Source organism: Castor canadensis, chromosome 4 (assembly GCF_047511655.1).
Source record: "Castor canadensis chromosome 4, mCasCan1.hap1v2, whole genome shotgun sequence".
In the NCBI taxonomy this organism is placed as follows: Eukaryota; Metazoa; Chordata; class Mammalia; order Rodentia; family Castoridae; genus Castor; species Castor canadensis.
The window spans coordinates 98,538,045-98,555,312 of record NC_133389.1 but is presented as its reverse complement, the minus strand read 5'-3'; the positions used below and the strand labels follow the sequence as shown (position 1 = coordinate 98,555,312).

General features: G+C 35.1%; 1 protein-coding gene across 6 annotated transcripts in view; it reads right to left on the bottom strand.

The window, feature by feature from the left end:
* Positions 1 to 17,022, bottom strand: part of Kynu (kynureninase) — a 114,600-nt gene extending 97,578 nt beyond the window's left edge. For 5 of the 6 annotated variants that reach the window (XM_020160794.2, XM_074070669.1, XM_074070665.1 and 2 more), the window contains exons 1-2: positions 16,890 to 17,022; positions 11,556 to 11,735 (exon numbers count right to left, since the gene is read on the bottom strand). In XM_020160794.2, the coding sequence (XP_020016383.1) occupies positions 11,556 to 11,724 (169 nt within the window). In that variant the 5' untranslated portion in view covers positions 11,725 to 11,735; positions 16,890 to 17,022. Of the gene's footprint in view, positions 1 to 3,883; positions 4,127 to 11,555; positions 11,736 to 16,889 lie in introns of those variants that run through there. The other variant, XM_074070667.1, reaches the window with a different exon arrangement.
* Positions 17,023 to 17,268: the final 246 nt, after the last annotated feature.

Below are 17,268 nucleotides of genomic sequence, written 5' to 3'. Positions count from 1 at the left end.
GTACTTGGCTTAAAGACAGTTATCTTCACATGTACTCTCCATGTGCACATCATGTACAGTATATCTCTCTATCTTGAAATTTCCAATTTTTTTAAGAATACCATGTCCTATTGGATTAGGATCCACTCTACTAACCTCATCTTAATTTGGTTACTTTTTAAAGACTATCTCCAAGTAAGGTCACATCTTGAGGTACAAGGGGTTAGGACTTCAACACTGGAATATTTAGGGGGCACAATTCAACCCATAACAAATTCATTTAACTTGTTTAAGCACTTAAGAATTTCAACTCTCTACAAATGGATTTCACCAAGCTGGGCTTTAAGTCAACAGTTTTGGAGTTATTCTAGATATGTCCTTTCTTGGTAAAGTTTACAATATCATTGGAATGGAACCTCTGGTTCTGGAAACTCATTTGATTGTTACTGAGTAACAATTAATAAAAATTATCCATCACTCTGGGACTTTATTTACTTACTCTTTCAGTTTATATGATCTGTTCATAGATGAAATTGTAGCAATTTAGTTTAACAATATTCATTGGCTTTATTTTCAAGTTTAGAATCAGGCAACCTTCATTCCATAACATAGAATGGATGTTTTAATGGGATGAAGCAAAGAAAGATGAAGAATTGGGAGTTTGATGCCAGCCTGGGCTGTGTACTATACCGTGTCTCGACTAACCAACCAACCAACCGAACCAAAAACAAACAAACAAAAAAGAAGTAGATGTTCTTGCAAAAAGGCTGAAAGAAGCAGAAAGAGAACAAGTAGGTGATTGGTAATTTCAGTTACTTTCCATGTAAAACAAGAACAAAATAGTAGAAAAATAACTTATTGCTTAACATCAGGTTACTTTTTATAAAGTTCAAAGTACTACAGGATGTGACAAAGGCAGGCAGTTTTTCATTATCAGGTTGATTGAAATTGGCTTGTTTAGGGAATTTGGCTGTTACTTCTCATTTCTTCTGCTTTTTTTGAAAATCAGAAAAACATTTAGTTTCACCTTGGTTATGTGAAACTTTAGAATGGATGGCTCCATTTTTAGTCTGGTCTGTTGAGGCTCAATATAGGAACTACTTCTAAGAAATGACTTCTTATAATTTTGATCTAAGTGTTCCAAGCTTAACCTGGCAACCAGTTCCAAATAACCCAGACAGACAAAGTTAAATACCACTTGCTGTCTTTCATATATAGAAGTTAAAAAAGTTGATTTGAGGGTATAGCAGCAATTATTAGAGGTTGAGACATATGAGGGAGAAGGTATTGGAGGGAGGGTGGATAACTCATACCAAAACAGAGTTAAAGAGAAGGAATTAATTTTGGGATCCCATAGCACAGTGAGGGGACTACAGTTCACAATAACTTGGTATATATTTTATGAAGAATTAGAAGAGAGAACCTTAAAGGTTCCAAATATAGAGAAATGATAAGGAAGTGGAACTACTAATTACTGTGATTTGTACCCCATAATTACATGCAGTTATTACTTGTTAAGCAAGAAAATAATAAATTTTTCTAAAAAATCAAACTTTAAGTATCACTTTGGAATTGAAGTTTCTCCTTATCTTAACTCAGGCCTGACCTAAATTTTAAAAACTGCAGTTTGGGGCAGTTTTATGCACAATTCTAATTTGTTTTATTCCTCACCCTTGCTGCTTCTAATTCTTCCAATGGACCAGGGAAAAGGCAAGAAAACTTTTATCTGGCTTTGGCACATTTGTTTTAGCTCCTTCCCTTGTGAGGCAAATTTTGTAAGTTCTTTAGAAGCTCTTCCCCACAAGAGCCCTCCGATCCCTGAAGTAGTTACTGCACACGTAAGCTGATGTTCCCATGAGCTGCCACCATATCCTGCTTCTTGAAGTCTATTTCCAGACTTTCTGCTGAAGTTACAATATCCAACAAGTGGATTGCTCAGGTAGGTCCTTGAGAGTGATTTAGCTCTGCTACTGTCCTCTGGGTTGCTTTAACTCTGAGGAAATGTGCCCCCTTAATATATTCACTGTTGCACACTAATGAGCTCATTTAAACGTTTTAAGCTGTAATTATTTAAAAATCTTCGAATAAAAACATATATGAATTTTTTACTACAATGCTTTCCATGAAAAAAGCACTCAACATAGTTTTAGAACATTCAATTAATATCATCAAATTTGGTCAAACATGCTCCTATTTGGAAATAACATATATACATATACCAGTATCAGTTATTTTGTGCTTGAAAGAGATAAACTGTCATGTATTTTTAAATTAGATATGTATGTATATTTATATGCTGTTTTTTAAACTAATTTTGACTATTTGCTCCAGAAAAATTTACTTAAAATTACTATAAATGTAAGATAGATTTTTATATATTACCTTTGGATTTACCTGCAAGTCCATCATATTAGAACCTTTGTGGGAATAGAAGAAAAATAGTGCCTGTGTTTGACTCAACAATTTTAATTTAACTGGTCTAGTATAAGGCCTGAGCATAAGTATTGTTTAAGTTGCCCACAAATTCTTTATATGGCCTCACTTTTGGAGGTCTTGTTCTTAAACCACTTGTTAAAGAAATACCATACAAAACAAACAAAAAGCAAGAATTCTCAAGTTTAGTGGAATCGCCCAAAGTAGCTTACCTTCAACTTAATATAGCAAATAGTTATTGTAATTTAAGATTTAATTAAGTCTATTTTAAATATTTTAAAAGTTAGTAACAAAACGTGAAATTATTTTAGAGCAAAGTTTCCTACCCTTCTCACATGATGAAGCACATAGAAAATTATATTGTTCAGAATCTTATAATAAACCAAATAAGCTATTTTAGGATAGAGGTGAAAGGTTCAACCCAGTTGCTTCAAGGGCTAAAAGAATAAAAATTTAACTCCCACACACGCATACGAAAACACACTGAGAAAGCAAACTCATATGGAAAATCAAGTTTAATATAGAAAATATGTAGTAACCCTATTTTAAAAAGAATTTTTCTCAAATTAAAGAGGAGACCTAGAAATAACTGTATGGTTTGACAGAGAATGCTAAGTTCCAAAGATTTTTTTAAGTGTTTTTTCTGCATAAAGAATATTCTGTAAAATAAATTTTTTATGATAAATTCATGTTGATATCTGTGTTTATTAGGTGCCCAGTGTGTACCTGTGATATGTGTGCCTTAGGCGTTGTTGTATATTTATAAACTAGCTCTAAATGTGACCTGCTACAGTTCCATTCATTCAATTTAAGCATGAAAATAGTTTTAACAATTCATTCCATGTAGTTGGTATTTGCTATTGGAATAGTATTCCAATCTTTGTTTTTGCAATAAAAGACTAATATTAATATTCTACTGTTTAAATTTACTTCTTTTAAAATACTGTTTAGTTTTGATATTTTTTTTCCATGAACTAAGGAACATCCCTTCCTGCCTTCATTCTATACAAATCTAAGGTAGGAAATGATACAAAGAAGTGAAGCTGAGTCAAAGCCAGGTCCATGACTTAAGGGAGCATTTCAGGGCTCAGAGCTTCTCTGGAAACCAATGCTCTGGAATAGGTTATTGTGACTACTAGAATTTTCATGAAAATGTTTTGGCCTGGAGGTATGGGGGAAAAAAAAGAAACATTTTTGTGAAAGCTAACTCCTACAAGAAATATACTGTTTATTTGTTTTGGAAGAATTCATATTCAACAGGTCTTCCTCCCCCAATAAGTGTATGAAAAGATGACATCCTACTGAAAGTCTTTGTGACATTTGGGTTTAGGACTGTTATTAGAGTGCTGTTCTGATTAGAAGCCCTAAGTAAAACTGTTAATATATCATTGTAATGAGGCTTATGGCCCCTATCCCATAGAAATGAATGCTGGCTGACAGTGGGGATCTGAAGGAGGGCCTGGTCACTGACCTGGTTAACTTCATTTTGTTTCTGATTCCATATTTTTTCTTTTTCTTCCTTCCAAGCTCTCCTGAATCTTTTTCCCAGGATACAGTCCTGACTGATGAACACTTTAAGACAAAAGATCAAAACTACTCTCTAAGCAACAGAGACCTTCTTGGCACCAACAAAGCTATACACGGCCAATGCTGAGATAATGGCCCGAGGCAATGATCAACTAGATCATGGTCAGCCAAAGGTGACCTGAAGTATTACCATAGAAACTCCAAATCCTTGCCTTTCTCTTTCTTATATAACGCTGAGGCTGCTGTAAGCACTTGGAAGTTGGGTTTTAGTTATTAGATCTCTGTCCTTACTGATGTTAACAGCATAAATATACTGTTTACAAAGCTGCTTTTCTGTGTTAACCACTTATTTACCTCTTTATTTAGCTTTCTGAGACAGGTGACCAATCCTCATCCATAGGGACATCTTGGAGCCAGGGCATTTGCTCTAACTCTGCCATCACTATGACTGCTCATTTGCAAAAATTCAGAAAAAGTTTTGCTTTTGTTTTCATTTTTGCTTAAGTCAGTAATTCCTTTCTCAAGTGGGAAGGGAAGGAAAGGAAAAAGGAAATGAAAAGGGAAAAGAAAATATATTTTCCAAAGATATACAATGTGTTTGCAGGTTAGCAAATATGAAATTGTTGCTGGTTGTATTGTAATTTAGTGATAGAAACATAGTGATAGAGACCCCAGCTGTGTTTGTTTCATTTTTGTTTTGATTATTTGGAGCCCTGGGAAAGTACAGGCATATAATATGAATTTGTTGGGTAAGAATTGCCTAATTATACAATTGTCCTAATCTTAATAATTGTGATATTAGTGTGATTGGCTTCTTCTTGTTGTTGTTGCTGGCAATATTTAATTACATTTCAGCAGTATGGAATAGCATTTATCTAGGATTTATGCTTAGATCCATAAATCTGACTATTGTTCTCTGATGAATTAAGTCAAAATATTGTCAACAAATAAGCCTCAGAAACAAACCAATGGGGAAAGGACTTCTTACTTTTTTTTACATAATGTATTCAGCACTGCATGTTAAAATTCCTATGGAACAGTTCTGTTTCTGATCATCAGAATGAATGACTAGTTTGCTAATATATTCTGCATTATGAATGTTTTTAAATAAAAGTTCCTTCTTTTAAGTATAGTTTAGATTTAATAGGTTTTTTTTTCTTAGACTATGGAAAACCCTGCTTTGCCTTGTACACTTCAGTAGAAATTAGACACAACTTGACATAGTGAAGCACACTCCAGCTTGACATGCTGAATATACCTGAGATGTCTGGAATGGCTAACCAAGGATTTGAAAGCCAGGTGGAAACAGATACAAACATTCCCTGTTTAGGATGGCTTGCCTTCATAGTTTTTCGTCTACACTCATAGTTGTTGGATTTTACAGGATGTAAAACATTATTGTCGTAATTCATTGGAAATCACACTTCCAGTCTTGAATTTTGCTTTTTTCTGGTTGGTCAAACACCAGTAGCAGCAAGCCACAGTTTGTAGGGAGCTATGCAGCCAGGAAGGTAAACAACCACTACTCTACTGCATACTGCATTTCTCAGCTATGATATTAAGTAGGTCTGGTGTATTAAATGCATTTCCACCAGAAGTTGAGTTTATCAAGTCAAGGAGCATCTTTGTATTAGGGGGAAAAATCAGAGTTCAAATCACAACCAAACTGGCATTGAGTTTCATGTTTTCTTTCCATCTTTGGAGAAATCAGACTGTATTAAAAAAGAGCCAGAAACCCCAAACTATGGACTGAGGGTGGACTGTAAGTGTTGGTAGAGAATTCCACTATCCTTATTTCTGATTAGAATGAAAACGGGTCCTTAAAGTTTAGGAGAAGAGAATGGAAGAAATCCTGAAGCATTTATTTTTAATTTCAGTTTTCTCTGTCCTCTTCATGCTGGTCACCAGCCTATCCTGTGACTGTGTTTATTTTAACTATGTGCTTAATATTAATATTAATATTAATATTAATATTAATATATATTAATATTGTACACAGCAATAATGCCTTAGTAAATCACTGCAGTCCACTTTCACACATTCTTTACACAGTCTTGAATAAATTTCTCCTTGTAATAGCAAGGAGGAAGGCATCTGATAAAAGGATGTATTTTGAGGATTTAAAAAGGAATGTTCCACACTCTTGAAAATAAAATCACCTTAGGAAAAATAATTCACATCTGCAGGTAAGACCAGAGTTTTCAGGAGGCAAAGGTGAAATGTTTCTGTTTCCAGTCCTCTGTTCCATGCCTGAGGTAGGCATGGAACATTATTGTCAGAAAGATAGAATGATTGGGAATCAATCATTCCCAATGGAATGAGATTTCCATTTAGTCAAGATACTTCAATTGGAATCATGTTGACCTTTCCACTGGAGCTAATACAAGGTTTGAGAGTAGACAGAGTTTCTTCAGCAATTTATATTGTCTTAGAGGCTTGGGTTTCATGAGAAGAGTGAAAAAGGTGGGGGCAGTTAATAGATCTAGTATAGACCCTTTTTGACTGAAAATCATTCTCTCTCTCTCTGTTTCCCTCTCTCTCTCTTCTCTCAATGTATAAACACATCAAGCCTCTATCTTTCTTAAAGATACCCATGCATTTTCTTTTGCATCTTGTTATCAATGTTTTCTTCCAGTCACAGCAAGAGTTCTTTAAAAACCACTCTTTGATTAAACCCAGAAAAATATAGTTACTCCCCCATCATTTCATTGAGGTTATTAAAGTTAAGGCTATTTAATATTTCTCTCCATCCTGCTAATATGAAAGACTTGACCTCTAGTCCCTATATCCCAGTATCCTGTGATAGCAGAAGATGGTAAGCTTTCCCATTTCTTCGAATGTCTCTGCACATTTTCCTTCTTCTCCATGTCCTATTTCTAGACTTCCTTTGCCAGTGCTTAAGATTTTGTTTCTACCAGCTTCTTCCAATGTGCTGTATGATTCCTACATAATGCTCATACTCATATTTCAACTCTTACCTAAATGCTCGTGACTCTCAAATTTACATCTTCAAAGTAGACTCAATTAATAGTTCTGCCCTAATTTCCATTCTATTTTTCCTCTATAGTAAGAGAATTATTAGCTTTGCATATGGCTTCCAAGGACAAAATGACATGTTATACTCAGTCTTTTTAGCAGATAGGTGGGACCAAAACTAAATGCTTGCCCATGGGATACAGGTAGACATGACAGAAAGCAATATCTAAAACCCTCCTCAAAGGAGCATGCACATTCTTTGTTTTTTTCTTTTTTTTTTTTGTCCCTGCATGCTTCCTATTGCTTGAAACACAGGTGCCAACTTCTTAGACTCTGAAGTCAAGGCCACAGATGGGACAATAACATAGGTTCTTTTAGTTTTTTTTTATGTCTTGGTGTTTTTTGCAGCATTAGGGCTCGAATGTAAGTTCTCATGCTTGCCAGGCAGACACTCTATCATTTGAGCCACTCCACCATTGTTTTTTTTGTGTTGGGTGTTTACGAGATAGAGTCTCATGAACTATTTGCCTATAGCTGTCCTGGCCACTGCCATCCTCCTGATCTCTGCTTCCTGAGTAGTTAGGATTACAGGTGTGAGCCACTGGTGCCTAGCTATTCTTTGCTTTTTTGAGACAAGTCTCACTAGGTATCACAGACTGGCCTTGGGCTCATGATCCTCCTGCCTTAGCCTTCCAAATGCTGGGATTACAGGCATGAATGAACATGCCCAGGTTCCTCGGTTAATTTACAGATGAAAAGTTTCCTTGAACAAGCAAATTACATAAATTTGTAATCACCACAATTCACTTAAACCATGAAGTTTGACTCATGCTGTTTCTCTGAATATTAAATCAGGATTATTCAATAACAATTTTAATTTTTTCTTGAATCTCTTCCTTTTTCTTCACCTCCATTATAACTACTTCTTCACTCTTATTTCTGATTACTATCCCCCTTATTTTTTATTTACCCTGTTACATAATTTGCCATTTATGTCTTCTCTCTTCCCTCCCTCCTTCCCTCCTTCCTTCTATTTTTCCCTCCCTCCTTCCCTCCCTCCTTTCCTTCCTTCCTTCCTTCTTTCCTTCCTTCCTTCCTCCTTTTCCTCCCTCCCTTCTTTTCCTCCCTCCCTCCCTCCCTCCTTTCTTCCTTCCTTCCTTCCTTCCTTCCTTCCTTCCTTCCTTCCTTCCTTCCTTCCTTCATTTCCTCCCTCCCTCCCTCCTTCCTTTCTTCCTTCCTTCCTTCCGTCCATGTTTTGGTAATAGCTATCATCTTCAGAACGATGTTGAATATTAGGTGTAACACCATAAGCAAAAATATTTTTGACCCTTTTAATAATAACCTAACAATAAAAAACTTATTTATTTAAAAAACACTATTGGAAATCTACAGCAAGCATCATAATTAATGCCAAAATAATGGAAAACCACAGTCTATGACTGTAGCATTTCCTCAAGAGTATTTTATAAATCCAGCATTAAGGGCCTGATTCATTTTACTTTTCCAAAGCATTGTTTCTGTCTTTTGTTTCTCATTGTTCAGGGTGAATAGGTGGCTTTGGTCTTATACTAGCCTCTTAAAATAATTTAAGATGCTATATCATTATTATATGATCTTGAAGAGTTTTAGTAGGATAGGAAATTTTTTTGAGGTTTTGCATCTTTTAAAAAATACAAAAGAGAAACCAACATCACTTCTGAGCTTGGTACCTTTGTGTTTGTGAAGCACAAGCTTGAGCAACCACCAGACTCAGCTTCACCTGTGTCTCCATAGGGCTCACTTTTTCATTTTTGTTCTTATCTTTACTCATATGCTACCTTATCAGCATTTCCACAGTATGCTACCTTGGGCAAAATCACATCCCTATCCCACAACTCTAACACATAGTGCAATATCCTGTAGTGGAACATACATTAAGTTGTAAGTTTATTTATTATCTGCTTCTTTAAACTGAATATAAATTCAACTATGTGATAAATTTCTGTTTATTTCACTGTGTTTTTCTAAGAAAAGCATGCCAAATAGAGAGTAAGAAATAAGACCCCAGTCTCTGATTCAAAAACTCTTGGGTAGGATCCAAGAACTTGCATTTTTAATATGTTCCTTGATGATGAGACATGCTGCTGGTCAGGTGACTAGTCTTTGCTTTAATGAAGTAAAATTTTTGCATCACTTCTTAAATAATTGTTTAAATTGTTTATTCAATCAATTCAGCTTTTCTCTTTTCTTCTCTCTCTCTCTCTGGTGGTACCGGGGTTTGAACTCAGGGACTCATGCTTGCTAGGCAGGTGCTCTATCATTGGAGCCATTCTGCCAGCCCTTTTACTTCTCTTTAACAATCAGCAATGACTTATATAAATTTCTTTAGATATACTTTCTGTTGGACAATTAGTCAAATCAAATACTATCTATACTCAAGATTCAAGAGTCAGCTTTTAATTATAATGGAAATGATTGTATGTACAGTGCTTTTTTTAATAAAAACTTTTATTTCTAGTAAACATAAAAATAATATGACAAAATTTACATAACTTAAAAGTCCATAATTCTATGGTATGTGTACTCACATTGCCACATTGCTCTGAAACCAGACTCTTGTACTCTTAAATCTTGCAAAATTGAAATTCTATACCCATTACACAATGTTTTCCTGTTTCTCCCCCTTTCTCCATTCTCTGGAAACCACTGTTCTACTTTCTGTTTATATGAATTTGACGATCTAATACCTGACACAAGTAACGTCATATGATATTTGTCCTTTTTGTGATTGGTTTATTTCCCTAGTATAACGTCCTCAAGATGAATACATGCTGTGATTGTGTCAGGATTCCTTCTTTTTAGAGGTAGACTGCTATTTCATTTATGTATATACACCATTTTGTTTACACATTAGTCTGCCATGGACATTTAGGTTACTTGTATCTTTTGGATATTGTGGATAATGCTACTATGCACACAGGTGTACAAATACCTATTAGGGGCATTACTTTCAATTCTTTTGGATATATACCAAGAATTACAAGTGCAACAATTGGTAAAACTATTCTGATTTTTTTGAGGAAACTCCACACTATTTTCCATAACTGCTTCATCATTTTACATGCTTATAAGAAGTCCAGTTCCACCACATCCTACCCACTATTTGTTATTTTCTGTACTTTGTAGACTACTCCTCAAGATCAGCATGAAGTGATATCTCATTGTGGTTTTAATTTGCATTTCCCTGATAATTAGTGATGCGCAATGCTATTTTTAAACTGCATTTTGATCCAGCACAAGAGTCCTGAGGGCTAAATAGCACATCAAGATAGGGCTGCCATCATCCAGATCTGACTTGTATCAAATCTGTCCAAATCCCCAAATAATTCCCTTCCTAAATTTTATTTCTGTGAAACTCACTCATTAGCAGTTTATTATTATCTATTCAGATTGAAATCAAAATATTCATCTAATTCTAGAATCCAGTGTGATCTAGGACAATTTTCTTTTATTATTGAAATTATTCTTTATTAGTTGTAGGGGGGATTTATTGTGACATTTCTGAACTTTGTTACATTGTACCTTGTTTAGGTGAAGTCTCAAAACAACTTAATTTAACTTTGCTCCTTAGAGCTATCATTTGTATCAAAGTCTCCCTCAAGTGATATTAAACAAATCAAATTGGACATAGCGTTAGACCTCTTTGATCATCTTTCCAGAAGTATGGAGGGTGCTGGATATAATAGTCATAGATGAATAGCTATTGAAGGTGTGTTATCCCAGGAGAGTGTGTCCTAGTGTGTTTCATACTTATAAACCAAATAAGAAAGTTATGTGGCCCACTCTTATCCCAAAACAGTATTAACTAATGTTCTTATATTTTGAATATCTAAGATATTCTTATATTTTGAATATCTAAGATAAGATAATCTGAATAAAAAAGGAAATCAGACTTTATAAACTATGTGAAGCTGATTTTGATGGAATAATTCCATTCAGCCTTGTAGCATATTTCATTGCTGTAAAAGAGAGTGAGTTAAAGTTGACAATTTGTTTTGTATTCTTAGCTTTGTGCTATCTATGCTAAAGAAATAGGACTTTCCTCAAATCAGAAAGTTATCTTATTGTATTATGCTTAAGAATGCAGTATGTGTTTCTCAGATAACTCTTAAACACTTGCCTTCTTTACTTATGACAAGCAAAGATGGCTCTTTACATAACATCCCTCCTCATAAACACAGGTCACAAAAATATTCCTTCTTAGACAAACATACTATCATCAACTAGGTGCCACAAGATAAGAGATATTCTAATATTGTGTTGAAAAGAATTGCTTTGAGCTCTAAGTGCTGAGAGCACAAGTAAATGCCTTTGCCTATAATTTTCAATCAGTCACTGTATTGTTCAGAGAAGTAGATGACAGTATAAGCACCCTGTAAGCATTTTATTCAGAGGAGGATAAGAAACATAAAGAATACACAACTAAGGTAGGCGGACAGGTTGATGTAGTAGCAACAGAGGACTGCAATTTTTCAGGCACAATTGTAATGACTCTATTATGTAATGGAACAATGATTTTCAAAGATTTATGATAAACACACGGCAGCGAAAATAAATTAATTAATAAATTGGTCTTTAAAAACCGTTCCTAGTATTCTTACTTGGAGGCAAGTCTTGCATTTTCGGAATATGAAAATCCTCCCTGAAATGTCTCAGCTTATCTTCCTCATCTAGGCGGAGAGCAACCTGCTCGTCTGTTGGGTGACATTTGAGTTCAGCCGCGATGCATTGCACGGTGTCAGCTGGCAGCTCAGGAGGTAAAGGCTCCATTTTAAATTGTTCTTTGAAAAAGAAAGAAAATAATAAAACAATCTAACCACCATCATTTTCTTGCAGAAAATTTGCCCTTGAAGTACTACACCTTTTCAAAAACTAAGATTCCCATTTTCCCAATCTCAGAAATAATGTAATTAACCAAGCAACATTAAACCCAAGTACCTGTTTTTCTAATACACAAAATGAGGAAAATAGTAGTAATTTATGAATATAGAAAGTATTGTTAGATCAGTGTTGAGGAAAGACCAAGTTCTCAAATATTAGTTCATTCCACTTATATTATCTAGAAAAGTGGACTAAACATTTATAACTTCACACAATCTCCTCTATATATTTTACTAGGAGGTAACATAAAGATTTTTTGTAAAAGTATAGAAAAAAAAGTCCCACCTCTGCTATCCCAAACCCAAAGGTTCTTGGACCACAGTTTTAAAGCTATGGACAGAGTGAACATTAACAAGATTCTTCATTGAGAATGAAAATGATATTGATAAAGAAAAGAAAATGATATTGATGACAAAATATCCACTTTATATGTTAGTATTTTTTCATTTTAACACCAAAGATATTCATCCACCTGTTACTGATAATGATGAGAAATTTCTTCTTTTTAACATTACATGGACCACCTTAGAACAAACAGGACTCTTGTGGTGTTTGTTGAAACCATATTCCACTCCATTTAATAATCATTTAGCATTTCCTAGTCTTTCGGAAATTTAATCTTTCTGGAGAGAATGAATGAAAATGGGGATTTAAGCAAATATTTTAAATCTTCACTCCAATTTATTTATGATTTCACTCATTTCAGTTTCTTAAAATTGAGCAAGAAAGGTATTAGAGATCATCTGTTCCCCTCAGGCTAACTTGATTTATTTATGATAGTTCTGCTGTCTGTCTCTGTGTTCTTACATTTAAACTCTTTCAAAAAATATTTACTGAGCTCCTATCTTGTGGCTTCTGGCACTGGCAGAAGAATATAAGAACATACATAAGTATCAAATCTTGCAATTTACTTTTTGTGGAAGAATGGAAAACTAAGTATTGTAATTTTAGATAGTTTTACGTGTGATGAAACAGAATGTGATATTCGAATAGAGACACTGAGGTGTAGAAGACCTATTTTAGGGGGGCATGTGCATTTTCTAAGGGACAGATGTATGGGAATTTCTCAATCAAACATGTAAAGACCTGGACCTGAGGGAAGATGATAGCAAATGCCAACATTTTGGTGAAGAGATGGGCTTGGCCTATTTAACTGATAAAGAAACAGAAGTAGGGAGAGGAAGAGTGGTGACAAACTGTGATATGGAGTAGGCAGAGGCAGAAGCTAATAATGAAGAACTTTTTAGGTTGGAAAGGTGGTAAACTTTTCTAAGATGAATGGGAAGCCAGTGGAGATTCTTGTGTGCATGTGCCATATTGGAGATTGAACCCAGGGCCTTGCACATAGTAGGAAAGAGCTCCACCACTGAGCTACATCCCTAGCATAACACGGGAATGTTTTGAGAAGGAAAGTGACATGGTATAATTTTGCATTAAATAAAAATTGCTTTGAACATGGTGAATTGTAGGAATTGAAAAAGAGATACATGCTAACGCTATTACAGTATTTCAGAGGAAAAGAGATAGTGGATTAAATTTGGTAGAGAGGATTATGGATTTCTGACATATTTTGTAGAAAACTAGATAGGACTGTGACAAACTCTCTCTGGTGAGGATAGGAAAGGGGGCTATTTCTAGTTTTGGGATCTGAGCAAATATATGAAATGTGATACAATAAGAAATACCAGGGAAAAATTTGGATGAGGAAAATCAGAGTGCTAAATAGGGCATTTTATATTTCAGATGAATTTTGAACATTTAGGAAGCAATGTCAAGTCCACCATTGGGTATTTGAATCTGTAATTCAAATACTGAATCACAAAGTATGTTTGATAATTTTTAACTCATATACTTTGGTGACCAAAGCTGACACAGAGAAAAAGCTCTAGAGTTTCAACTTAATAATTTTCTTCTATCTTCCCTCTCTCTTCCCACCCTAATCAACACAGTGTTAGACAAAAGTTGCATATCTGAGTTTTGTATACTGATATCGAAATAGTCGTTCTTCTTTTACCCTAATTTACATTCTTTTATCTTTACACTTCCAAACAAAGATACTCAACTTCATGTGTGCCTGTCTTTTAGTGTTGATACCAGTTGTATCTCCCAGTGTCTCTAATTCATGATTTTTTGTACTAAAGTCAGTGGTTCTAATATTGATACTGACGGTGCTTTCAATTTCTTAAGTACTAAATTTTTATGTCTTTTTTATGAAATTTTCTATTTCTGTGAATTTTCTCATGCAATTTACTTTGCCCAAAATGTTCTGCTCTCCTTTCTTCATGTTCAGATCCTAGACACCCTTCAAAGCCCTAGTTCAAATGCCACATTTTCAAGAGACTTGTCATGGTATCTCTGCTAAACGTAATCTTTCCTACTGTAAATATCAGTAACATTTATGAGTCCACATCTTATGATGAGTAGTACATTCTTCCAGGTACTATATTTATTTAGGTACCTGTGTAGATGGGAAAGATTGAACATGCTTGTCATGCCTATTACTTGATTCTAAACCAGTGCCTACCTGTTGCTTTCTGATGAAGGAAATTTGAGTAGATGTGACTGTGTTTCTCCCACTTGACGTGGTTAGCTGCCTGGCTCTGTTGATTAGACCTGTGCTAAGCACTTGAACCAATGAAGACAGTGGTCTGTATCAATGTTCTCTGAGTGGCTCTCAGGGAAACCTCTAACAAACAATGGTGATGGTGTTCAGCTGAGCATATAATCAAATTCTTTCAGGAACATTTATTCATTCGGTTAGAAACAGAATCACAAATTTAAAGGAATCAGGGAGAAGTTGTGAAATGCTGGGATTGAGGAGAAATATTGTGATGAAGGACTCGTTTTCAGAGTAAAATAGAACCAATGATTATAAAGGCCTGAAAAGCATGCCTTGATTCCAGCAGCAAGGGAGATCCAATGAGAGATACAAACCTGAGGGTTGAACAGCTATGTAGTGCATGTTGTCTTGGAACTTGAGATCTGAGATTCTCCTGTCTCCATGTCCCAGTTTGTGGGATTACAGGAATGCACCACCACCTCTGGCTCACCAACAAATGACCGAAAACCCATCTTGAGAGTCACTGAATTCTTTCATGAAGGGAGCTCTGTGCAAAGCTTTGGGGAGTTGGTCTGTGTGGCTGTTCCTCAAGTTCCCTGAGATGTTCTTCTGCCTCACTATCAGGTGTGTCCTTACTTACATCTGTAACTTTCTATAGCTTGCTTGAGTTGCTTGTCTGCTCCTCTGAAGTATAGTTTACCTGAGGTTGAACCATGTTTAGCTTATCCTTATGGCAATCCCATTGCTGAGAAATCTTTAGATAGGGTCTCCCAAAATGACCATTTAATAAGAGAATAAACAAATAGCTTGGTGAATTATTTGACATGACTATGACTTTTTCTAGAAGAATATCTTCTCTCATTCTTACTATTTTGGAAATAATTAGAGTTGAGTCTTGCATTTCATTTTTCTTTGCATCTTGCCTGGTCCCACTTATACTTTTTTAAAGAACCCTTTCCAATTCAGTCTCAGCCATACACAAGTTAAACTGGCTGGTTCTGTTTCTGGGCTTGTTACACCTAGAGTATGACAATGTGCTTCATAGGAGTAATCTTTCCCAAGGAGTGCACTTGCCTCCAACCCCCAGCATTCACAGCCTCCAACAGACTTAAATATCATCTTTAGTTCACAAAATAACGCAGTGTTCTTACTCCAAGGAAGCAATTTATTAACTCATATTAATTGCTGCTTAATTCTGCATTCACTCCACCAGCTAAAACAATTAATGTTTCATAAGCCACAATTTTATGCCTTGTTTAAGACTTATCATTTGCAAGTAAATTGACATGGTTATGTTTTGAAATGAAGACATTAAATTGAACTTCATAAAACTTCAAAAATTTGTATTTCATGTATTTAGTGTTAATTTAATTAAGAAGGTGGGCAAGCACACCATATGGTATAGGCCAAGTCACATTGTATAAGATAAAGTTAGATTATGCTTTCTTCAAGAGATTGTGTTTAGGATCAATTCACATTGTGAGTCCTTTACAAAAAGGACAAAAGGTATTTTTAATAACACCTCTGATATCAATACCTTTTTAAGTCATTTTTGCCCTCTGAATTTAACTTTGAAATTTTGTAAATTGTTTTTCACAATGCTACTTTAGATATCTAAAACTTTACAGCTAAAACTTCCATACTTATTAAAAGCTGATTATTTGTATGGAGTCATAGAATTTAGGATCAACTCTTCACCCCTGGTCTAAGGTTAAATAGTTAAACAGTTAAGCAAAGATTAGTTACTGAATAGTTAATCTTTACCCAGCAATGTTTCAAGTTTTTTTCTGAAATGAGCAAGTTGTACTGAGTTCAAAGTTTAGATCCTGGTAAAATACAAAGGTAAATTGTGCAGCTTTTCATTGAGGAGAGGGTGAATTTAGCTAAAATGTATTGTAAATACTTTTGTAAACGTCACAATGTACCCCCAGTACAATAATAATATAATAAAAATTAAAAAATAAGAGCAGGAAAGAAACAGGACAACTGTTTGCTACACCAAGAAAAATGTATCAACTTTCCATTCTTAGGCAAGTTTCATAAGAGGGTAAAAAACCTGCTCAAGAATAGAATTTTCACTTCTCTAAATTTTTATTATGACTAATAGCAGAATGAGACAACTAGTTACAAGAAAACAGAAGAGTTAAAGCTTCGTTCCAGATATCTCTCTCCTGGATTTCGATCTAATGTTACCATTTAAAGTCAAGTACTTGCCATTTGTTAAATGTAACACTTTTAGCAGTTGCAGCAGTGTGCCATTAACATCAATCAGGACATTGCTTATGATCTCCTCATGTAACCTGTGTTTAAAGTTGGGGGGACTTTAGGGAGGTCTGTTTATAACGTTAACTTGGACAAGAAAAAAAGAGGAACAAACCAACAGACGAAACCTTAAAGCATTGTCACAAGGATTCTGGCAGAGAAAATTTTCATTCAGAAAACCCACCAAGCATACATTTGTGTACAGAGTACATATCACTACCTCGTTACTTACCAGTGAGACCAGGATTCCAGTGGGGTCCTCAGCTTCCAGTACCTCTCAATGAACTTTGAAGAATGCCTTGAAACTTTGCAGACCAGACCTTGGGGTAAGAAATTGAAATAACTGTTCAAACTCCACCCTGTGGGGAATTTGTGTGGTAACTTTAGTTCCTCCCTCCCTGTCTAGTCTGATTGTAAATCTCCAGCCAGTCACAAAAATCTAAGCAAGACGTTTTCTTATTTATGGTTTCAAATGCTAGTGACCCTGGCTTCTCCTCCTAAGCAGTTGCTACCTTTAGACCACTATAAACATTTCCTTGTTCTTTGTTTAGATCTTTCATATATGTTAGTTAATGAGTTGGTCTTGGACTTAAATTCCAAAATTTGCACTT